Source organism: Fusarium falciforme, chromosome 9 (genome assembly GCF_026873545.1).
Source record: "Fusarium falciforme chromosome 9, complete sequence".
Lineage (NCBI taxonomy): Eukaryota > Fungi > Ascomycota > Sordariomycetes > Hypocreales > Nectriaceae > Fusarium > Fusarium falciforme.
Genome location: NC_070552.1, coordinates 1,247,962 through 1,271,826, shown reverse-complemented (window position 1 = coordinate 1,271,826; position 23,865 = coordinate 1,247,962). Strand labels below are relative to the sequence as shown.

The window sequence follows — 23,865 nt, the reverse complement described above, 5'->3', positions numbered from 1 at the left end:
GAGGGGGGTAAGGGGAGGGGATAAAAAAAAAGAAACGGACATGAACGGGCAGGGTAGATGTGGGAAAGGGCGCGCGGTTAATGACTTGAAGGCAAAGGCGTTCAGACTGAGTTGCATTGCCTTGTTCTGACTGGGCTGGCGAGGTCAGTCGGTCAGGCAACAAGACAGGACAGGACAGGTCGCGGTCAGGCAGGCAGGGAAGGAGTGAGTGGGTTTTGTTTTCCAGACGACTCTCGACATAGACTTGGTTACTTGCTTGTACGTATGTACTCTATGTATTATTAGCCCGTTGGGAGCCTTGCTTATACTTAGAAGGGCTAGGGCGGATGGGACTTTGGGAGGTTGGGCGAAGGGGGGCGGGAATGGAAGCCCTCACGGGTTGGCTGGCCGGGTGGGAACGAAACACTGGGACGAGATGAGGCGTTTATTTGGCCTGGCCATGGCATGGCACATACATACATTGGATGGCACACGGACACACATGTATACCTGACGAGATGGAAGGTCCGGAGTAATAGACATGTATCATTATAACTCTCGAACTGATCTCGGTTGACTGCGGTTGTGACTGACTGACTGACCTACTTGACATGATAATGACATAGTAGCATGCATATAGTTATGAGAGAGTTGGCTGGGCCTATGGTTGTTTCGAACCAGTTCCCACCCAACCATAAGAGGAGGGATGCAACGATGGTGTGTTAGTTCATGCCCAACTCTGGCTTGAAGAGGGACGACACAAACGCCCGGCTTCGTCCCCACAGACGCGCCATGATGGGAAAGGACAGCAAATCGTGGACACCGCAGCAGGTAGGAACCTGGAACCTGGCCCTCTTAGTAAGGGCAATACATAAAAACAGCACAAGAGAAAAAAGGAAAAAGAAAAAAAAAAGAGCTCCATCCCAAAAAGAGGGGGCGCGGCGGCCTAGCAGGGAACAAGGGGGAAGTGTGTTTCCGTCGTCGGCCAACGTAACATGGAGGGGAATGCTTGCGAAGGAGAGCCGAGGCCGCGATGGGAGAAAAATTGGAGAAATGTATGTCAATGGAGAAGATATAGAGAATGAGTAAAAAGAGATGGCTGAATGTTGTTTTTGACCGCTACTGCATGCGATGAAGCTGGGCTTTGGTGGGTTATCGAAAGGTTAGCATCGTGGGTTTCTTTCTGGTTTTGGCCTTCTTGGGCAATTCGCCGAAGGTGGTGGAGGTTGGAGGAGGTATGAGCTTTGAGCTCTGATCCATGGGCTCATGTCACGGTTTTTTTTTTTTTTTTTTTTTTTTTTTAATGTGATTCTGTCTAAATGTGACTTGATTTATGAAGAAGGATCGAGGGTTCTTCTGTCTGGATCTCACTTTTAGGTGCCAGGGGTTGTTTCTTCAGCTGCGGGAGTGGCTGTTGGTTGCGCAGATGGGCGGGCTGTGGAGGTAGAGTTCGTGTATCGGAAACAACTATGGAGCTCTGTTCATAGCTGCAGGAGAGAGGTTGGAGAATGACAGCAGATAGACCGGTGAGAGAGAGAGAGAGGGACGCGAATGCCGGGCTTCTCATGCTGCTGAGCGGCACAGTCAGTCTCAGAGTTTCTATGGCCAACGCCTGGGTTTCTCCTCCTTTCTATCTTTGTCTCCCCGAGTTATCCCGGCCCATATTAAAGCGGCCACATAATGCGGCCTGGTCTGTGAAGAAAGAGGGAGGTTGGAGGAGAGGAGAGTCAGCGGGCAGCATATCTCTTACATGCACGTAAGGAGACGAGGATAGTAATCACCATTCACAACCACCCAATTTTATTCATGCATCTGAAACAAGTAGGTTCTAACAAGGTCACGTTTTTTTTTTCTGTGCATGGCATGGGGGGAGGTCAGCTCAGCTCAGCTCAGCTGAAATGGAGGGAGGGGATGGATGGATGATCACCCTTCCCCATGCTCTTCAGCTGGGTGATGCACATTGGAAAATGCTAAAGGTACATGGCCGAAGTACAGGTACGGGCGAGTCGGTTAGCTTCCCGCAGGCGGGCTCCCCAAGCCTTTCTCATGCAGGTACCTGAAAGCAAGTCTCTGCCCTACCCGGCCAAAAAAAGGCTGAGCCAATGGGGAAAGGCGAGGCCGTTATTTGACTGGTCAGGGTGGCTTGCGAGGGCGTTGAGCTCTGTATCAGGGCGTGTGAGTGGAGAGTAGAGGAGAAGGAAAAAAAAAGGGATAATGGGAAAAAAAAGAAACATTTGGCGTACTCTACCTATTCTATCTTGAGGTTAGTACGTACTTCTCAGAGTTGCACTCGGCCAGACTCCCTACAGTACATTACAGCAATTAGGCATTCTTCTCCCCCCATGGCGGATGCGCCATTGTCGCTTCCATCGGAAAATGCCATCGAGTCCAAGACGCTGTAAGCACTGAAACCAGTTAGTTTAGTTTCGACGCCCAAAAAGATTGCAACCTTTACCTCTAGACATGCAGGTGTTGCGCAGGGGCTAGGGAGACGAAGAGGGTGGGCACTTAATCAAGTCGGGGTTTCGATTTGGGCATGCTAGAGATGGATGATTGGGGATGGGCAATTTTGTGCTGATTGGTTTGACTCGTGTTTGTAAAGGGGGGTTGGGGTCTGCACCTCACTTTCACCCGGCATTGGATGGATGCAAGCAAGCTGTGAGTAATGATACTAGCCCTTCCCTTGGCTTCCATCCTTCAAACCTCGGACAAGAGGTAACAGAGGTGGAAACCTCGGCAGTTGCGTTTCTGCTGCACGAGAGAGGATCCGACTCGTCCTCTGATTTTCTTTGGTTGCTGCGTCTATTTCAATCCCGAGTTTTCTGTCTAATGAATGTCACTCTCACCAGGACACGAACTGTATCCAGTGTCAGAATCAGGCGATTTCGTACTCGGGCAGACGGGAACTTTAGAATTTAGGGCTATAACTTCTCTAACGGTCGGGTTCTTTTTTAGTTGATTCATGAAAAAGACTACTCTAAGTGCTGTAGTAGTATTGGGTCCGTTCTAGTAGCAACAACATGAACCGTTCGATTTCCAAGGCGGCAGTCGAGGTAGGAGCCACCTAGAGGACCACTTCTATATTCTGCTGTATTATAGGCGGGGGTTTCCTTTCATCCTCACGAACTCTCTTCTTCGCTAACCTCTCAATCTCCAATCCTCTCACCGAGAACCCGAATGATTTGATTCTTCACCATCGTCCAACGTGGAGACGACGCGGCCGACTTTGCATCTGCGTCCATCAACCTCTCTATCGGTCTGCTCGATTCTTTTTGTCGCCCTCAGGCTGCACCTCAGTTCATCCCAATCCGCCCCCCGCCTTCTTCTTGGCCCCAGATCCTACAACCCAACCCAACCCCCCTTCAACTACAAGAAGAGGGGAAAAGGGACGAAAATGGCCTTTATGTCGTTGTGCCCAATATCAGCCCAACTCGTGGGCTTTCATCGCCACGGTCACAGGTTCTGGACGAAGGATGGAGGGAGGAGGGGGGTGTTGAGCTTCAACTAGCAGCGCTGATCACGTTGCCCCTCGTGGATGCGACGCTGCGCAAGTGCGGCTGATGGGCGACTACGAATTGTCGAATGGCAGCTGATGCTTTTTTTTTTCTCCCCTGCGCCGCGTGGGAGAGACAATGACGACAATGATAGGGCTCCCAAAAGGATTTGTTCACCCGATGCAGCGGCAGCTTCAGGCGCCAGCAGCCCCCCCATCGCAGAAGCCCAACAAGGACGGCATCGACGCCCAACCGCTTCATCGGCAACTGCGCCATCATCACCAGATCGTGCAGTGCAGCCAAGAGCTTGCTTTTTCAGAGATTGGGGGCGGTGACGCCCTCGATCCTGCAGCTGAGTCTGGCGGGTAACATCACCATGATGAGCATCATCCATCCGTCCATTGCATCGGGCATCAACTTCGCCGCCCGTGATGCGATGCAGCCTGTTTCTCGAGTAGCGAGACTTGGCTGGCGCCTCAATCCGCTTCCTTCCTTGGCGAATATTGGGCGCTTGATGGTCTGAGATGGATGGCATCGCTTGCTCCCTGTCTTGTTGTCTCGACTCATCTCTGCGCTAGCTGACTCGGAAATCTTACACCCGTCCATCTTCAGCTTAACCGACCTGCGCACCATGCCGATTCAATCTTCATCTCCACCTTGTCCGGGACGACGGAAACTCTGGGCATTCAGCTCGCGGCTCGTTCTCTGTCTCCCCGGGTTATCGTCCATCTCGCTTCGCCAAAGGCGCCTGGCACCATCGACGGACATTGGGAAAAGAAGAAAAACCATGGCCACTATCGAATATCGGTAGCGCCGTACAGGTTTGGCGCGCTCTGGCGCAGTAGCGCGTGGGGTCCGGCTTTGCTTTCAGTGTTCCAGCTGAGCGGATGCCGGTAACCAATTGGCAAGGCAGTTTTTGAACGCAGAATTTGTGTCTTGGACTCGATCCCTTTTCTTCTGCCGGCTTGTTCAAGATGGGATGCTGACGCACACAGTAAAGCCTCGAGACATTGTCTCAAATCCTGACGGCGGCGCCTGCGTCTGTGCCTAGCGCGACGGGTACCTAGCTTGAATTGCAAGCCATTGATATCAGATCAGATCAGATGGACGCAATGAGCTAGATACCTACACGCCGTCTCGCCTTTGACACAGCGCCGTCGAATCGAATCGCGAATAGTCGACTCGACTAAATCCCGGCAGTTGTTATCCCGCAATTCGTCTATCGGGTTTGAAACACCCCTGCCCCAGCCCAAAATGTCTGTTCGCCGTCCCAGTCTGCCGGGGCACGCGAAATCGACAAGACGGAGGGTCCAAAAGTGACAGGTCATTTTGCTACATATACCATCTATTGTACACCCCTCCGGTTCGGTTCACCGCAGCGCCGAAAAGGGAGAAGAGACAAGAAAATAAAATAAAATTTACCGACCTCAGCCTAAACCGCTTCGATACATATGAGATCAACTCGACGACCCTACAGAAATTGGGTTACATTTGATCGACGAGTGAAGCTATCAATCTCCGATGCTCGTGTGCAATCTCAGCCTTTGCCTTCTTAGCCTCAGCATCTTAACCCCTGGAAAGTGAAGCTGGCGTTCATTGCGCCTTGCCCTGTCCTGCTGTGCCGTGCCGCCTTGTGCGACCTGTCGAATTAGCCACCATGGCTTCATGCCTACGCCCCGAGATATTTTCCGTGCTACCTGGGAAACTCGAGGCTATTCAGACATGGCTGTCGACGCTCCATGCATCCGATGACGTCCGGTACCGATTCTTCGGTGACCCTGGTCCTCGGCGATCCAGTCTCTCCGGAGGATATTCGCGCCATGAGACATCTCAAGAATTTTAGCTTCCATTGCCAGGGTGCAATGTCTCTGATGAATCATGCACCGGGCAAGGGATGACGAGCGACATTCCCAAAGTGTCGGTAAACGAAGTCGCTTGCTGGAAGGCCGAAAAGCATCGGGAAACCGAGACCTCGATGACCCCCCCGAGCTATCGGCGGTTTGATTCCGTGGGGGCCGCCGCTCCGCCTTCCGGGCGGGACCTGGCGCCGACTCGGATCGGGGTTACCCACGGACGGACTGGCCCGATTGGAGCGGACGAAAAGGCCGATCCGCGCCCTGGTCTTAAACACCAAGGGTCTCGAACCTTGAAGTCAAAAGGCGTGTGGTGAGAAGACGCACCAAGAGTTTTGCAATTCCAAATCATCAACAACAAGGTCAAACAAGACCGGGTGACGTTTTCTTTGCTTTTCATCGTAGTCACATCGGGACTTCTTCGCCACGGTTCGCCTTGCCATGGATTGCTTGGCCTACAGCCTTGCTTTTCTGCGAGGCGACCAACGGCATGTCTCCAAGTTGCACTTTTATCTGCCCTTGTCTGTATCCATTGTATCGCCGCATAACGCGTGTACCCGACAGGGCGGCTCAGCTCCGGCCGCGTCTCCCTGGCCAAAAAAAGAGCCCGAGTACGTAGCACCGGAGGCGACGCCATGATCCTAGTGTCTCAGCCACGGCCGTGACTGGGGGGTGCATTGCCTCAAGGGCGTCTGTGGATGCGAGTCTCATCACCCCTTTGCGAGAACAAGGACGAGGATCTGCCGAGCTGGCGGCAATGTCTTGTTAGGAGGGCGGTTGCAGGGTCAAGGTTCAGCTGGAGAGGATTGGGACTGTTCTAGTTTGTCTCCGGGGTGGATGGAGAGGGTGTATCTTGAGAGTGTTGATCTTTAGCATCATCATTCCGGTCATGGTGTTGATGGGAGCTGAATGTGCACCTCTTTGGCATCGACGTTGGCCAACAGGGTGCTGACGAGTCTGAGATTGCGTTGCTGAGTTTATGCCTGTGGTTGTGTTGGCAATGCTGGTATGTATGGTCTTTCCAAGGTTGAGGTGATTGCCCGCCAGCTCCTGGGGATCTGGTACTTTATGGTGGAAAACAGTCAAGGATGTTGAAGCTGGCGTTTGCCATTGAAGTGGAAAAGATAGTCTGATTGAATAGCATCTCAAAAGCTATGCTGGTGTGCATCATGATATCTTTGTCCCCCTTGTTGTGGTTTACCTATGCCTGACGAAGTGAATAGCAACATCGATAAGGCAGACAGGGCAATACAGAGTATTATCCATAACCCTTTTGGGAGTAATGATATCGTAGTGATCTCATACCAATTTGGGATGGTCAGGAGATTTCTATCGATGAGGTTATCGTGCTTGATAGGGGTGTCGTGGTGGGATCGGGTGGCCGGAGGGACGTGGTTGATATCAACCAAGCTAATTACTGAATCCTAGAGCTTGTCTGTTGGCGTTGGTGTTCTTACATACCTGTGATTTGATCTTGCCATCCTCTTGAACTCGTTTGATGATGATGCCAAGGTTGATGTTGGGATGAGAATCTGTATATTGGGGACAGATGATGCCATGTCTGACAGAGGGTGACGCTTCACTACCTGGACAAGCATGATTTTGGAGTTCTATAAGGAGTAGCATGCACTGTAGCTGCTTTGGCGAGTGATAAGGACATTCGGGGAACTGCGAGACAAGATGTTGTAGTCGACAAGTCCACTTCCTCTCTTATAGAGCCGAAGAGGGTATTGAGATGGTGATAAAGAACATGGTACTCAACATAGAATTGCATCAACAGGATATTGTGCATCAGCATTGAGCTGCGTGAAAGATAGAGATACTCTATAACCCGGATCTATATACTCTAGTCATATATGTAGTGTTGCGCTTGATGCTAGGTAGTGTTGTGCTGGAAGCTGCCTCCTCTACTCCTATGCCCCCGGCTCCTCCCAGAGGGCAAGTCACTGCATCAATGCCAAAACATACTTGTTATAAAGTTGGACAAGATACACTCTGGAATAATAATGCCTATCAAGTTGGGAATGGTTGTTGGCATTCCGTCATGGAGACTGGAAGCCTAAGTGCGAACCATCTAGGCCTTGATGGAGAGCTGTGAAAGCTACCAAACTTGCAAATATGCTACTGACCTTGCCATGAATCATACTATAAGCAGGTAGGCATGGTATGGTAATATCGTCAACCGTATAATAGATGAACATGTTGTAACATCGTGGTTGGCCTCCTCAACCATGCCAACCTCAACATCCCGTCTCAGTAAGCAACGTGAGCATGAAGAATAGACACAGGACCAACTGTAGTCACAGTGTAGTCACAGCTATGGCGCAAAACTGAAACTGAATGCGTGAATTCATGATGGTGATGCTGTTTGAACCCGCTATGTACCCTGACTTGTCTTGCCCTTCTTTCTCTCCATGTCGACGCCCCAACACACCAACTCCCTCTAGTCCATGAACACTTAGAACTGATCTGACAACAGTTAGTTTCCGCGAGATAGCCCATCTACTTGTTAACTCACCGACAGTCATGCTCATGCTGACATCGGTATTCTCCACCATCTTGGTAAACTCTTCAAAGCTGATCTTGCCGTCCTTGTCGAGGTCGGCCTCCATGATGGTCTTGTCGACGATCTGCTGCAGCTGCTGGTCCTTGAGGTTGCTGCCGACCATCATCTTGAGCACGATGAAGAGCTCGCCGTTGCTGATGTAGCCGTCGCGGTCAATGTCGTAGACCTTGAAGGCGAACTGCAGCTTCTGCTCCTTGTTGCCCTTGCTGCTGAAGGCCGAGAGGCCTGTGACGAACTCTTGGAAGTCGACGTCGCCGCCGCCGTCCTCGTCAAAGATGGCGATCATTCTGGATATGGGGGGTTAGTGGTTGTAATTGAGGTATGAAGGGTCATGACGGACCGTGTTGCCAGAGGGTTGGACGAGATCTGAGGAAGGCTGAGGAATTCATCGCGTTCGATCGTGCCAGAGTTGTCCTAGGAAGCTCAAGTTAGTACACTATGCCCATATATAGCGTGTACCCTCTCTGAGAGTCACATCCACCAGCATCTATATCTGATCCCAAGGGTCAGACAGCTTGCGCACCTTGTCCAGCTTCATAAACCGCTTCCGCAAACGATCGACCTCGTCTCTGTCGACTAGAGTAACACTCTCAGTTATAGTTCCTTAGCTGCAGCCAGCCCCTAACAACGGGCCGCAGGGGAAGGAAATCAAAGCTCACAGTTGGACCCTTGGACGAGGTTGTCCAGGACTGCGCTGGTGGTATTGCCCATGGTGGCGGAGGGGTAGAGGGGAGTATAGTCGAGGGGGATGGATTCAAAAAAAAAACCCCCAACGTTTATCGGCGGCTTCGGAGAGAAAGTCGAGTAGAGTTTCGAAGTCGCAGGGTCCGCAGGTTCGACAAGAGGGAGGGAAAGTTGTACGTTCGTGATAAGGCTGAATTTGGCTGGGGCGAGGCAAAGAAGGCGGTCTTGTCTTACGGTTGGCGGTCACTCTTTAATTCTAGACCGGGGTCGTCTTCTCCTGAGTGAGCGGAGGGGTAAACTAGACCACTACTGTACAGTAACGGAGAGCGGGAGGGGAGCTTCCAAGAGAAAACGGAGCTGAAGGAAATGACGTGACGTGACGTGCACGTGCCGTTGGTTACGGAAGGCGCGCTTCACTCAATGTAGCTTTGAAAGGTTGCTTCCGTTCCGTTTTGGAATTTGACCGACAAGACGGTAAGAGCTTCTGGGACATGCCTTGGAGAAATTGGCTTTGCACCTTATCATGGAGTGAAAACTATCGCAAATGATTCAATGCAAACTGTTCCATCTACTATCGTGATACTCATTCAGTACATCATAGCAAATAATGCACCAGAGTCAAAACATGGCAAATTACCTACCGTTTGCTTCCGTCTGTTACGTGGTCGCCTGGTCAGCCAGCCCACCCACTACGCGGCGTCACGCACCCACTGAAAGCAGGCGCTGCTAGGCACCTCTAGGCACCTCGCACCCACTGAACACCGCGCACTGGCGGCCCAAACGGTTCTCCAGCACCCAAGCCCGACTCAGCACCCAGCGACGGTCCCCAAAAAAAAGGAGGCAGTGGTCTGAGCGCCCCAAGTACCTCCCCCGCAGAAATCCGCTGGAGAGTGACCTCGTTCCCCTCCCCTCCAGCAGCGCCGCCCGTCATCAACACTGACGTTTCCAGTACGTTCATCTCGCCCATTTTCCCTTGCAACCCAGCGAAAAATCTCTGCGCGGCAAAACCATCTCCAACGTCACCCCATCGAACCCGACCGCGCCGCCATCGAAAAAAGGCTGCAACAACGCCCTTTGCATCCTCTAATCGATCGATTTCGATCAGAAACCCACCGTTTTATGTCTTGATCGCTTTTTTTCGCGGATTTTCCGCCGCCTAGCCGCCGACCTCCTCCTCTCCCTTTCCCCCCTTCGCCCCCCTGCCAACATGTCATCACGCAAGGTCCGCGTCAAGAAGTTGAGCGTCAAGACGACGCTCCCCGTCCTTCGCGAAGACCAGATCGACCCCTCCGAGTACGAAGCCCTCACAACCGAGAACCAAATCGCGACCGGCGTCGAGCAGGCCGAGGAAAATGTGAGTCCTTTGTCCTCTTGCCAGATATCAGATATCACGTGTATACTCACGTGATATACATTGGCACTTCCCGACGCGTCTTGATACACCACCCAACTACTATCCACCACTACCTAGCACCACCCCTCCACGGGCCTCAGATTTGCTCATTTTTAAATAGGAATACCATCTGCAAACCATTCTCAAGGAAGCGGGTACAAGCAATGACCAAGAAATTCCCGTTCCGCCTCCCCAGGAGAGCGACATCAACTACGATGAGCTCTATCCTGTTCCCTTTCATAAACCTTCCTCTTATATCCGCTTCTCCCAGACTGTCGAGGAATGCATCACATGTCTCTATGACATGACCACCGAAGATGATGAGTTCCTCAAGCAGTACAATAGTAAACCCCCTGCCGCGGGCCTTCTCTCCGAAGATGACTTTGAACGCATCATGGAGGTGTTTGAGGACACCGCCGCAGAGCAGACTCCATTTGCGTCAGTCGACAATACTGTTGCCGCCTATGACATGATGGTCCCAGCTCTCAACCACCTTGGCTCACCAGTCTTGATGCACCATGCAAAGCCGGTGTACGAGTACTGGAAGTCAAGACGGTTGGAAGCTGGCAACAAGCCCCTGCATCCCACCCTCAAGTTTGAGACTCACCAGGAGACTGATGATGCGGACCCCTTTGTCTGTTTCAGACGGAGAGAGGCCCGTCAAACTCGAAAGACGCGAGCTCGTGACAACAAGATCGCAGAAACTCTCAAGAAACTGCGGCGCGAGCTTGAAGATGGCCGGCAATTGGTCCTCATGGCATACGAGCGTGAAATGCTGAAGCGAGAGCTGCTGACCATGGATCGTGCTGTCTTTGAGGAGAGGGCAAGGCTTAAGGGGATCAAGCTTCGGTTGGGGATCAAAGGAGAGGACGAAGATCTCGTCAACCAGAAGGTATGTGAACTAAACAGCCCGCGCAATACCCCTGGCGCATGTCACCAAGTTATCCCGCTCGGTACTAACTTGGATAAACAGCCCCAAAAGAGAAAGCCCGTGGATGCGCCAGTGGTGCAACGACCGCCTGGAGTCCACCTGCGGCAACCTGTGCGGTCGGATGGTAGAACGCTCGACGCCGATCTCGTCCAGCTGGCAGACAAGCTGGCAGAGAAGGACAATGAGCTGCGGCTTGACATAGAAATGAAGGTCCAGAACCACCGCAAGTGGAACCAGAACCATATTGATCTCACTCGAGATCCGCTTTCGCCTGTCAAGGACCAGGGCATGGAGCTGAAGTTCCGACCGGCCAAGACGCAATACTTGATGACGCCTCCCGCGTCGAATTCCTCAGAAATGGATGTGGATGAGGACGCACCTGATGCTATGCAACTGGACAAGCGTGAGCCGCCCGTCTTCCAGTTCAGCGCTGGATCGAGTGAGCCACCTCGGAACAATCATCCGGCGTTCCGTCGACGAATTGGCCGACTGAATCGACTCTGGATCGACCGAAGAGGCATGGTGACGCCGCCGCGGGAGATGAGTGATGAACAGTCAGACCGGTGGAAGTACGACTCAGACTCTGATGATGACGAGCCACCGGTGTATGAGGTCGATCCGTTTGACACTCGAGCGCTCAAGTTCAGAGCGACGATTCCGCTCAACCCATATATGTTTAGACCACGGCCGGCGGTGCCGCCAGAAGCAGTGGCGGCAGCGCAAGCGCAGGCTGCAGCACAAGCTGGAAACCGAGGACTACCGTCGGCGGCAGCAGTGGCAGCGCATGCCCACGCTCAAGCCCATGCGCAGGCGGCAGCACAAGCGCACCTGGCAGCGCAAGCGCAAGCTAAAGCGGCGGCAGCGGCGCAGGCACAGGCGGCGGCACAAGCTCAAGCTCAAGCTCAGGCTGCGGCATCGTGAGTGCCGAAAGGTGATGACCGGGACCGGCCCGGAAGCATATTGTATGATAATGGTGTTTATGTGTTTTATACCCAATATTTGGAGGAGAGCGTGGACGGGAGCGGTTCGAAGAGGGCCGGTAGCCGTTCAAAGGCGGGGGAGGAATGATGTAAAGTATTCAATCGTGGGCCGTGGCATTGCGAGGAGTTTGGAGCCGGTGATGTTTGGACGCGGGGGAGGAAGAGCTCAACCGAAGGCCCAAGCCGATGAAAAATAAAAAAGACGAACGGTCTGTATCAGACCGTAAGAATATTCTGTGTCGTGCCTGCGAGTGTGAGTGTCATTGCGTGATGTAGACGGTCTGGTCGAGACCTGGGGGAGGTCAGGTGGACGTGTTGGTGAGAGGGTGGCTGAGGGGGGGAAGCTTTGCAGCGTCCTCGGACTTGAACGTGACGGAGGGAGTTTTTGAAGCAACCGGCGGTGAATTGTTGACGTTTAGAAAAGGGACTCGAAGTTTTATTTGTAGTAAGCAGAAAGTAAAAGGTCGATTTCGAGGAGGAGGCAGTGCGGGAACAAGGTTCGGGATGACGAAGCTTGAATGAGAGACCTGGAATATGTCATGTTAGCAGGGTAGCAAGGCTGGGGGGTGTGTAATGCAGAGGGGGGGATAGAGGAAATTAGTATACCAGAGAAAACGAGTCAACAAAGAAGCACACTCTAGCAGAAGAAGGTATTCGAGCTTGGAGGAGCAGTAGAAAAACCGCAAGGTGGATATCAAGTGTGAGCGAAAGCGTGTGATGGTGATAGAGGAGGCTCGGTCGTCGAGTGGAGGGCAGCAGGCGGGCGGGAAAAGTGGCCGGCGAACCGGGCGCCCTGGATTTGGGTTTGACTCCCGGTACGGGTCGCAGATGACTTTGTAAGGGACCTTGTTGTGGCTTTGACCCCATGCACACTTTGTGTGGGAGGGGTGAGTGTGGCTGGTGACCCACGCTAGTTAGATTTTTTTTTTCTCTCTTTTTTTTCTTTGAGCTTTTTTAATTCCCATCAAACGGCTTGAACGATACCCCCACCCATTCAGGGCTGCTTCGACGAGTAAGCGAGGAGCTAGATTGGTTAGGTTGTTCCGTTTTGTTTCCCCTTCTCCACTGATTTGATTCTTGTATCGGCCGGGAGAAGGAGGGGGAGAAGATCTGGGTGTGCCCCTCTCTCCATCTCTATCTTATCGCAATTCATCCTTTGACATCACTCGATATACTTTACCAACAACATTTTACCTTAGACATCTTTCTGCCTAATTTTGTTTATTCATTGATGTTTATTTACATGCCATGATATAGAAAGACTTTACGATATCAGACTACGAGCTACAAGCTGCGATCAGACCTAGACTTGTCAACACCATCGACGATACCCCACCATGGCCTTCTCACGCAAGTCCTCCTACATCGCCCTTGGGTGCGAAGGCTCAGCCAACAAGCTCGGCATCGGCGTCATTCTTCACACCGCGACCGAGACAAAGATCCTCTCCAACCTCCGCGACACCTTTGTCTCGCCCCCCGGCACCGGCTTCCTCCCTAAGGACACGGCCGCCCACCACCGAGCACACTTTGTCCGTCTCGCCCGTGAGGCCCTCGCGGAGGCCCGTGTTTCTCCTGAGGATGTCGACTGCATTTGCTACACAAAGGGACCTGGTATGGGTGCTCCGCTCAACTCGGTCGCTGTCGCTGCGAGAGCGCTGTCTCTGCTTTGGGATCGGCCGCTTGTTGGCGTGAACCATTGTGTTGGACATATTGAGATGGGACGATATATCACTGGCGCCGATAACCCCGTCGTGCTGTACGTGTCGGGCGGAAACTCGCAGGTTATCGCCTATGCCGAGCAGCGGTACCGTATCTTTGGAGAGACACTCGACATCGCCGTGGGAAACTGCCTGGACCGGTTCGCCCGTACTCTAGAGATTAGCAACGACCCCGCGCCGGGCTACAACATCGAGCAGCTCGCCAAGAAGGGCACAAAGCTCCTCGACCTCCCCTACGCCGTCAAGGGTATGGACTGCTCATTCTCAGGCATCCTTGCTTCTGCGGACGCGCTCGCAGCGCAGATGAAGGCCGGCGCCGACTTTACCCCCGCGGACCTGTGCTTCTCTCTCCAGGAGACGGTATTCGCCATGCTGGTCGAGATCACGGAGCGTGCCATGGCGCACGTGGGTTCGTCGCAGGTGCTCATCGTGGGCGGCGTCGGCTGCAACGAGCGGCTGCAGGAGATGATGGGCCACATGGCGCGCGAGCGAGGGGGATCCGTCTACGCCACCGACGAGAGGTTCTGCATCGACAACGGCATCATGATTGCCCACGCCGGTCTGCTGGCCTATGAGACGGGGTTTCGCACGCCCCTGGAGGAGAGCACCTGTACGCAGCGCTTCAGGACCGACGAGGTCTTTATCGAATGGAGAGACTGATGCAAGATTATGGGCGATCGATGAATCGTGTGTGATTGTATTGACTCATCCTGGACTGGACTTGACGCTGGCTTGTCGTGGTTAACAGTGCCATGGCGACTCGACTCACAAACAACCGCGGTGCCTATTCATCTCTCAATCTCCTGCACCGAGACGTTACTCATCTTGCTCCAGCAATCATGGGCATCCGAAACACCCTCTCACCCCGTTTGACCTCCATCACTCATACTACCCCCTTCATGCATACATATCGGCGTACATCACATCATGACCAAAAGAATGGAAGCTTCCACTTGAATCTTTCGTCCAAAACTGAGCGGGTCCATCGAAACATGGCCGTTATCCCCCGAGCAGGCTTTGTCTCGTCCTTGTCTGAGAGCTGGGTCTAACCATCATCCGAAGACGTGGGTTTGTAGACAATCGTCGTGACATACTATCTCGCCTTTTAGCAAACTTCCTTCAACGGGAATGACGTCACATACCTTGTTTCTATATCGAGTCGTGGCCGATACGGCAAGAATATTGTTCTTGATGCTGCTGGTGGCGAGATGGTTGAGAATAGTGTGGTTGGGCATGTTGAGCACGCTGTTGTCGTCCTTCATCAGCGTCGCCGCGTTGAGGATGGGCTTGCTCAGGAACCCGGGCAGCGTGGGAGGGTTCGGCAGCTTCTCGATGGCCGTGACGGCGTACTGATACGCGGGCGAGTCCTCTGGCTGGTCAAAGTCGACCAGGTACTTGGGGATCTGGCTACGGTACGACTCTGGCGGGGGGACGGCCTTGCCCTTGGGCGGAGGCAGGACCTTTTGGCCCTGGGGGGCAGCCTGAGCGGCGGCTTGAGGATCCGGGGCCTGCTGCTGATGGGCGTCATCAGGGTTGACCTCGATGTAGTTGACGAGGTTGTTGCCAAAGTCGACAGTGGTGGGCAGGTCGGGAGACGTCTGCATGATACCGTCCACCAGGAAGCGGACATGGTGGGTGCCGGGGAGGATGTAGACGGTGGTGCTGAAGCACCCGGGCCGATCTTCGCTGTATTAATATACATGTCAGTAAAACGAGCAAACTTGCATAATGTTTTTCCTTTCCTCATACGACCATGCCAGGGCGAGTTCGGGTGTGACAAGTCATCCGAGACTGTCAAGCCCCCCACGGAGACACAACACAGGAAGATGCGGATAACCGATTCAATGTCTCGGAGGGAGGGTAACATGAGGGCAGAGTAATGACTTACATGGGATGAAGTCGCTGCTTTCGATTCCATTGGAAGATTGTGCCCGTTACGTAGACCTTTTCGCCGCCGCGGAGCCACTCGAGCTTGGCCGGGACGACAGGTCTTGTCTTATCAACGCGAAGCTCCTCGCTGTCCTCCTCGTCGACAGTTGTCGCGCTCAGCGCGGAGCTCTTGCGGGTCATGCCATCCGACGAGTCGATCAGCTCGATCTCGGGGACCGGCTGGTCGTTCTCGGGCGCGAGGATGGGTGAACCCGGTGTGTGGACCTCCTCGTCGATGGGGAGCGGCAGACGGGGAGGGCGGGTGAGGTACATGTCGGTGATGCTGCTGTTGGAGACGAGGGTCGGCTCGGGGATGGGGATGTGGGCTGAGTGGTGGGAGCGGACGGACGAGGCCTCGATGGGCACGTCGACTGGCTTGGAAGGCTCATCGCGCGGAGCGGCGGGGGGCTTTGACTCGACAGTCTTGTCCGGAACGACCCTGGCATCGGAGGAGGAAGCGATCTTTTGCGGCACGGCGACGCCGCTGTGGGGAGAACCGCTGAGGGACGAGACGGCGGTGGGAGGCAGGCTCTTGGGGCGGTTGACGACGGTGGAGCCCTGGGCCTGGGCCATGGAGGGCTCCGGGGGAGCGGCGGATCGGTGGACGTGGCCGGGGATGATGTTGCGGGCGTCCTTGCGGTGGTGATGCCGGGGCGACTCGTGGCCGTGTCCGTGGCCCGGCGCGGACCCGGGGGCCGACGACGTCGGGGTCGCCGGCTTGGAGGAAGAGGACGGGTTGTTACCCATGGTTCTCTCTAATCCCCAAGGGGATGTTTGCAGAAAGGGTTTGATGTTTCGGGGGGGTGTTAGGTGAATGGTGTGTTTGTGGAAGTCTCTCTTATAGCGATGACGATGCTGGCATCTCAATCACCACGGGTTCCGATCAAGGGACACAGGGTATCCCCATGCGTGCGCCCCCCTCCTCTGCGCCAATTGAAAGGCGCCCCTCTAATGGGACGAAAAAAAAAAAGCGCCAACAAACGGTCTGGCACGACAGGTTTAACTCTTTGTGTGTCGCGGGTAAGAGGTTTTGTACTTGTATGTGTATGTGTCTCGTATCTGCAATCGCCGGATGGTAGTCAAATGCTTGGTCGTATGAGGAGGAGTATAGCGCTTATATGTCCGTCGTGAAAGTAAATATCGTCGTCGTCGTTGGTGGCGGCGTCCTTTTCGTCCTTGTTGTACCACGCGTTGTGTGGCCTGTCGTCGTTGTCGTCGGTCGCGGGGCGGGAGTGGAGAGGAAGAGAGTCATGGAGGAGCGGAAGGAGAAGAGATGCTGGGGAGTGATAGGGCATGGGCGGGAGGTACTTTGACTAGCACACAGATTTGTATGAGATGAAATATCACTCCTTGGCTGTCACTAACTCCCCCGAGACCCACCGTGGTTGGGCTTCTGCAGTGAATGGCGGGGTGGAAGCATCCGTTAAGTGCAGGCCCACCACCACTGGAACCAACCATGAGAGTTGAGCTCAACAGCTCGCAAGCTCTCCCTCCATACTTGAAGCTTGTGAAAGAGTCTAACTTTTCATATCGCCATCTCTGATAAAGCTTCAACGATATCAAAAACAAGTCAATTCCGCTCAAAGACCAGATCGACTTACTCCTCTCCTCCTGTCTCGGTGATGTAATCTCAAACATCATCCTCCCTGACTACTTAGGTAGCTTCCTAGCTGGAGGTTCTTCAACCTTGACTCCTATATCAAGCTCCTCCCATCAACAATGTCAACCCTCACAATGTCCGACGCACCACCCCCAACAGCAACCGTCATAGCGACAACCTCTGACCCTCGCTCACCACTTCTCATCGCCTGGGACGTCGTATCCGCCGTCTTCCGCTTCGCCTACTCCTTCAACTGGTCACTCTACATCTCCCGTCTCTTCCGCGTGCTATCCTTTCCCTTTCGCCTCATCCTCATCCCCTTGGGATTCGTTAAAAATGTCATTCTCGTTCTCCTTGCTCCCCTATTCTACATCATCTCTTATTCTCTAGCTGGCGTTCGCGCCGTTGTTGATTTCCTTGTGAGCCTTGAGGTATGTGATGTGACACAACCCAGAGAGGCCAACTCAGCTAACTTGTTCCCACGTAGCCACTATACACCTTTGTAAGCATCAAATACCTTATTTCTATACGTTTATCTAATCTGTCATCTAGTTTGGCGCTGCTGCAGGCGTGGGCATCTTTGCCGGCATCGCCCTGGCAATCTGCTCCTCCCTCATCACCACCCATCTTGGAATGCAAGATGACGATACGACATCAGAGCGGCTAGCCTCCAAGCAGAGCCTTACCATTGACACGAGCAGCCGACGAGATTCATCCGGTAATGAGCTAGAGTGGCAATGGCTCGACTCGCCCAGTCACAGGCGCCGACCAGCGGGTGGTTTGCTCTCGCAGACAATTCACGAGGAGGACGATGACTCGGAATATTAGTCCGTCTTGAGTGAAGGCGCAGAAGACGGGGCAGATACTACCAATACCAGGCATGATTCTATAGTTTACACACTATGATCCGAGGCACATAGGCTAGATACCTGCCTCACTGGGACGCGTCGCATATCGTAGATGCGCTGCGTCATGCAATAATGCTACAAACTCGGTCCTTCGCAGATCATTATCCCTTCCTTACTTGTTGATATTGTTGCGTCACATTAATCCGTTGCGCCGTGTGCATGCTCTGCCCTTGGATAGTTGACCAAAAACTGACAGACCTGCCCTCTTTAACGCCTACCAATACCGTCGTTCTTTGACCTCTTTCGTCGTCGCTTGCCGGTTATCCTACCTCCGGTACACGTCGCGGTCTGACCTCTCTCGATCCCGCGATCGGTCGTGTCTTGGTGATCGGCTGCGACTCATAGTGCCACGATCTCTGTCATAGCGGCGATCATCTCTGCTGTCTCGTCGTCGTCGCTCATCCCGTGGTCGGTCGTCCCGGGGTGGTCGATCATCCCGAGGCGGCCGATCATCTCGAGGTGGCCGGTCATCCCTCCGTCGACCAGGATCATCTTGCCTGTAAGCCGGGATGTATGTGTCGACATCCGGTCCTCTGGGTCCGGGTGGGCCTCGGCCTCGAGGAGGCGCTCGATCCCGATAATCAGCATCATCATTAGGAGGTGGACGCGGGGGAAGTCCGGCGCCAGGACGTTCTCGCTGCCAGGCGGGGCGACGCTGATCATCAGGCCCGTTGCGATATCTGCTTCCGTTCACCCCGTTGCGACCGTTTCCATAGGGTTCGTTGCTATTGAAGCCCGCTGTAGCACCATTGGCATCAGGTCCCAAACCCACCGTGCCTCCCTTAGGGGCAGGAGGGAGAGCGGCCTTGCGATCATGGAACTTTCTTCGGTCCAGCTCGTGGCTTTCTTCATACGTTGGAATCTCGTGGGGTTCCAACGGGAGGGGTTGCATCTTGAAGTAGGGGTGCTGCAGAGCATCAACGGCGTTGATTCGCGTCCGCCAATCCAGCTTCAAAAGCTCTCTGAGGAGTGAAACAGGCCCTGATCCGAAGCTAGACATGCTAGGTTAGAGACATTCATAGGCTGTCTTCACGAGTCAACTCACTCTCTGAATCGGTTCTGAAGGTTCCCTGTTCGTGGTCGAGGCGATAGGTGCTCTCCACCTGGAAGCGATTTCCATCTGGGCATCGTCTCTTCGGTGGGAGATCCCATCAGGTCCCAGATCATCTCAAGCTGGTGGGCATCGCTCTCGCCAGCCAAGATAGGCTTCCCCACCAGCATCTCGCCAAAGACGCAGCTATACTTTATTAGCATCAAGAATACAGCAACCATCAGGTCTGTGCTCACCCTACTCCCCAAACGTCAATAGCGGGGGTGTATTGCCGCAGCTGAAGCAAAAGCTCAGGTGGACGGTACCATCTTGTGACCACCAGACCAGTGTAGTCTCGTCGCCCCTCACCCATGGGCCGTCCAGCTTCAGGCACAGGTCCGTCGTAGTGCCGGGCCAAACCGAAATCGGCAATCTGGAGGATTCCTTGGTTGCTGATGAGCAGGTTGGCGGCCTTCATATCTCGGTGAAGGATGTTGTTGTCGTGGAGGTATCGAAGGCCCTCGAGCAGCTGTAGCATGTAGCACTTGATCTGGGGTTCCTTGAAGTGGACGGATGGGTTATCGAGAAGACCGGAGAGATCGTGATCCATGTAGGGAGTAGCCATGTAGACAATGGGCTTTTTGCGCTTGTCGGCTACAAAACGGTCAGTAAGAACAAGGTGCCGGGGGTGTGAATGGGTGGGTGCGTACTCTGTCTTGTGGGGTGTTCGATGGCCATGTCTTCGAGCTTTAGAATATTCTTATGCGATAGAAGCTTGAGCAGTTTGATTTCGCGAAGGGCGGTGATGGGAAACTTGATGAGGTCAGAAACGCTGTCATGGTCGCGCGGTGGAGTAGTTGCAAGGACATACGCCATCCTTCTCGTGATGCATGATGATCTTCTTCAGAGCGACGAGAGCGCCCGTCTTGCGCGATCGGGCTCGATGAACCTCGCTAAAGACGGTCAAGTCAGTACAGACCGAAAAAGACGCTCGCCCGCGGTGGGCGACAAGGCCATGTGCACGCACCCAAAGGTTCCCTCGCCCAGCTTGCCCTGGAGTTCATAGTCGGAGATTCGCGAGCAGCCCTTGAAGCTGGAACGGGGCCGCGAATGGTTGAGGGCGAATGTGCGCGGCGAGGTGCCATTTGGCGTCGAGTCCGGGACTTTGTCCATGATGCTAAAGTTCGGAATGCGACACTCGAGTGAAGCACGGATTCTGGCTTATCGCTGGGTTGGACGATGCGCGCGCGTCAAGGGTCGAGATAGATAGAGAGGCTGGGCTAAGTATCGACTCGGAGGGTTCGCATCGCCCGTCAGAAGCGGTCCATCGAGAAAATCGTGAAGGAGAGGTGATGGAAACGATGTTAAGCGGGAGAAAAAGGTTCGAGGGCTTTTGAAAAGAGTTGAAAAGTTCCAAAGATGGTGAATTTCATCCGACCTCGATTTGGTAACTTTAACTGACGACTCTCCTCAACTCGGAACTTTAGAAGAACAAGGGGAGAGGAAGCGCAAGAGGGCGGTGAGGCGAAAAAGCCGGCAGAATTTCCCAGAACGGGAAAGCCTGCAAACGCAGACATGTCGCAGGTGGTACGTACCCGGACACCCTTGCAGCATGTGTTTGCATTATCCAGGGCATGATCTTCGGTGTTTTGAGAGATTCTCTGACATTTTGGACGATGGCCTTGCAGCAAGGGGCTCTGTAGCATCGGATGGTGAATACGTCATCTCGTTTAATGCTGTGCAGTTGTTGACTGCTACATTGCAGGCGGTATTCAAGAGGGCTCGGCAATTGAATAGGCCACAGTGAATCCAGATGGTCATTTTTATTCATTGCATCATTATAGTAATTAGACCCTGGTTACGTAGGTGTTCAACGGGAACTCGTTTTCTGTACACCCTGATTGCAAGGCTGCGTTTGTATGGCCTCAAGCGGCCCCGTAAATCGGAGCTCAAACAGGTCACCACCCACGACTCAGACAACCCCCAAATTGGCCACATCAGGAACCCACTTTGTTCTAGGCGTTTCGCCAATGGAAGAGAAAGAGAAAAAGGGCCCAACAGATACAAGTTGCAGGACGGGGGCCCAGAAGCACCGGCAATTCTTGACAGTTTTTTTTTTGTGTCCCTGGCGGTTGGCTCTCAGACCATCTGCCATCTCCACGCCCAGACTTTTGTGTGACCCCCGCCAGCTGTGTCCTGGTTTGTCGATATTTCTCTGGGGTAAAAAGAAGTAAATAGGCTCTACAACATGTTGTCGTATCTGGCCACCGAGAGAGTGAAAGAGTCAGAGCCAAAGTGAGGCTCTCTCGCCGACTGGCGAATACGGCCGGATGCCAGGTTCCGGTTCGAGTCAATGCAAAATCACATGTTGTACTCGACCGTCGTCTCCGATCAGCTTGTCCATGCTCTTTCTATCATTGCCAAAACACCACCACCACTACCATCTCACTACCCGCCAGAGTCCATTGAATGTCCGTCCACTCGCCCTCGGGGTTCAATAGCCGGTCACTCGTCAGATCAGATGCTCCCCTGACATTATTAGCCTGCACCTGTCCGCGTGGGCATCTTGCGTGCACCCATCTCCTCTCCGACTCGCCCAGTCCCCGCGAGAGGTCGAGTTTCTGTTACCCCTTCACAACCTCAAAAGGATCCACTTGATGGCCTCTTCTTCGCCCGCAAGGTTTTTGTGCGAATCCCCCCGGCATCGCGCGTGCCGTGGCTAGTTTTTTTTCTCACTTCTCCTCTTTCTATAAAAACCTCTTCTTTTCCTTTTCCAACGGTTTTTTGCGCATTGTCTAGTATTCTAATCATCATTGATTGTCCTAAGGTTGAGCTGCTTACATCAGGCCCCTCCCCTATCTCTCAACCTTCTTATCGAAACGTCACCTAGCACCTTATCTACCTACCTCTCAACTACTGAGAAACTCCATCAACCCCCTCAGTAGTAAACATGTCCGACACCGCCTCCAATGGCAATGGCCACCCCGTGGTGCCCGTGATAGTCCCAGAGACAACTTATCCTGAGTCTCGAGTCCTTATCATTGGTACAGGAGGAACCATCTGCATGCAGCAAGGCCCTGATGGTCTTCAACCTACCGACAACTTCTTGGAGAATGCTATGGCTCCTCGACCATCATTCAACGATAGGTCCGAACCAAGTGAGTCAGTCCCAGCATTAACCTTGTCAATTGCCCAAGGGTCTCATGATATTTATATGAATGGGAGTCATGAGCATGGGGTCCCTGCACATCATGACTGGGATCACTTGAGCCTCACTTCAACATGCCATGACCTTGATGATAGTCCAACTAACATTCTTCAGTCACACTTCCAGCTATTCGCAACGGCGAAAAGATTCAGATTGACAGTCTCCGCACTCCTCCAACTGCCTATGATCGTCATGTCCGCTATGGAATTGTCGAGTTCAACCCCCTCCTGGACTCGAGCTCCATCTCGGCTCATGACTGGGACGCCATGGCTTCATGCATCCAAGAAAACTACCACCTCTTTGATGGTTTTGTTATCCTACACGGCACTGATTCACTGGCCTACACAGCCTCTGCCCTCTCCTTCATGATGGAGAATCTAGGAAAGCCTGTCATTCTCACCGGTTCCCAGGCACCCATCTTCTCCCTTCAGTCTGATGGCGTCGATAACCTCCTCGGATCTCTCATCATCGCTGGAACCTTTGCCATCCCCGAAGTGTGCCTGTTCTTCCACCACCGCCTCTACCGCGGTAACCGCAGCGCTAAGGTCTCTGCGACTGAATTTGAGGCCTTTGCCAGCCCCAACTGCGAGCCCCTTGCCAAAGTCAACGGCTTGGGTGTCACCGTAAACTGGCCTCTTATCCTCCGCCCAACTACGATTGCAAAGTTTCACATCACCAAGGGCTTAGACACCACACATGTCGCCTGTTTGCGTGTTTTCCCCGGCATCAAGCCCGAGATGATCGATGCTGTGCTTCATCTGCCTGACCTCCGAGGTCTCATCCTTGAGACGTTTGGCATGGGCAACATCCCTGGCGGCGCCGACGGTCGTCTTACACAGATTATCAAGGCTGCAGTTGAGCGAGGTCTCGTTGTAGTCAACGTCAGCCAGTGTGTCAACGGTTTCGTCTCTCCCGTGTACGCTCCTGGTACCGTCCTCGGCCGGGCGGGCGTCATCTTTGGCCTCGATCTCACAGCTGAGGCTGCCCTGACAAAGGTTTCATACCTACTCGCTCAGCCCAACCTCTCGCTCAAGGACATCAACGAGAAACTATCCCGGTCGCTACGGGGCGAGATGACCGAGATCGCTCATCAGAGCTTCTCCCACCCGGCGGGCACTCTCGACTTTGCCGCCTCCCACCTCACGCCCAAGGAGATGGCATTCTCTGCCCTCGGATACGCCATTGAGAACGGCGAGCTCGGCCTCGTCAAGGAGCTCCTTCAGGGAGAAGGTGCGCAGCTACTTAAGCAGTCTGACTATGCCGGCAACACAGCGGTGCACCTCGCAGCCGTGGCCGGTAGCACCGAGATCCTGCTGGAGCTCCTGCAGCGCGGCGCGAGTGTACACGAGCGCAACAAGGCCAACCACTCACCTCTCTTCGTGGCCGTCAAGTCTGGAAAGGAGCCCTGCGCACAACTACTGCGTGTCGCAGGCGCACACCTCGCCGTCGAGGAGAGAGAGACGCTCCCGGGCTACGTGACACCTCAGTACAGTCAGTATGGGCAATACGGCGGGCACGGCTTCTAAAGCTTGGGTATAAGGTATTGATTTCTTGACATAGATGGTTTTGAAGCGAATCTGGATGAACAAAAA

General features: G+C 53.6%; 7 protein-coding genes across 7 annotated transcripts; 4 read left to right on the top strand and 3 right to left on the bottom strand.

Annotated features, from left to right (window-relative positions):
- Positions 1–7,784: 7,784 nt before the first annotated feature.
- Positions 7,785–8,723, bottom strand: NCS54_01127300 (Calcineurin subunit B; the record flags this gene model as incomplete). The annotated part of the gene is made up of 5 exons (XM_053156553.1): positions 8,552–8,723; positions 8,416–8,468; positions 8,233–8,306; positions 7,845–8,179; positions 7,785–7,795 (listed from the first exon to the last, which is right to left on the bottom strand). The coding sequence occupies exons 1-5, from the start codon at positions 8,601–8,603 to the stop codon at positions 7,785–7,787; spliced, it is 525 nt and encodes a 174-aa protein (XP_053012528.1). The 5' UTR covers positions 8,604–8,723.
- A 1,060-nt stretch (positions 8,724–9,783) lies between these two features.
- NCS54_01127200 (Enhancer of polycomb-like protein) lies at positions 9,784–11,821 on the top strand (the record flags this gene model as incomplete). The annotated part of the gene is made up of 3 exons (XM_053156552.1): positions 9,784–9,930; positions 10,091–10,861; positions 10,943–11,821. 3 exons carry the CDS (start codon positions 9,784–9,786, stop codon positions 11,819–11,821), a joined length of 1,797 nt encoding a protein of 598 aa, XP_053012527.1.
- A 1,396-nt stretch (positions 11,822–13,217) lies between these two features.
- On the top strand, positions 13,218–14,258 carry NCS54_01127100 (TRNA N6-adenosine threonylcarbamoyltransferase; the record flags this gene model as incomplete). The annotated part of the gene is made up of 1 exon (XM_053156551.1): positions 13,218–14,258. One exon carries the CDS (start codon positions 13,218–13,220, stop codon positions 14,256–14,258), a length of 1,041 nt encoding a protein of 346 aa, XP_053012526.1.
- A 385-nt stretch (positions 14,259–14,643) lies between these two features.
- NCS54_01127000 (AMPKBI domain-containing protein) lies at positions 14,644–16,274 on the bottom strand (the record flags this gene model as incomplete). Its single annotated transcript, XM_053156550.1, has 3 exons — positions 14,644–14,691; positions 14,741–15,284; positions 15,487–16,274. The coding sequence occupies 3 exons, from the start codon at positions 16,272–16,274 to the stop codon at positions 14,644–14,646; spliced, it is 1,380 nt and encodes a 459-aa protein (XP_053012525.1).
- Positions 16,275–17,246: 972 nt separating this feature from the next.
- On the top strand, positions 17,247–17,955 carry NCS54_01126900 (Hypothetical protein; the record flags this gene model as incomplete). Its single annotated transcript, XM_053156549.1, has 3 exons — positions 17,247–17,558; positions 17,615–17,629; positions 17,680–17,955. 3 exons carry the CDS (start codon positions 17,247–17,249, stop codon positions 17,953–17,955), a joined length of 603 nt encoding a protein of 200 aa, XP_053012524.1.
- Positions 17,956–18,300: 345 nt separating this feature from the next.
- On the bottom strand, positions 18,301–20,238 carry NCS54_01126800 (Serine/threonine-protein kinase BUR1; the record flags this gene model as incomplete). The annotated part of the gene is made up of 6 exons (XM_053156548.1): positions 18,301–19,027; positions 19,081–19,272; positions 19,323–19,719; positions 19,776–19,878; positions 19,937–20,018; positions 20,093–20,238. The coding sequence occupies 6 exons, from the start codon at positions 20,236–20,238 to the stop codon at positions 18,301–18,303; spliced, it is 1,647 nt and encodes a 548-aa protein (XP_053012523.1).
- Positions 20,239–22,015: 1,777 nt separating this feature from the next.
- Positions 22,016–23,799, top strand: NCS54_01126700 (Asparaginase; the record flags this gene model as incomplete). Its single annotated transcript, XM_053156547.1, has 2 exons — positions 22,016–22,223; positions 22,388–23,799. 2 exons carry the CDS (start codon positions 22,016–22,018, stop codon positions 23,797–23,799), a joined length of 1,620 nt encoding a protein of 539 aa, XP_053012522.1.
- Between the last annotated feature and the right edge of the window lie 66 nt (positions 23,800–23,865).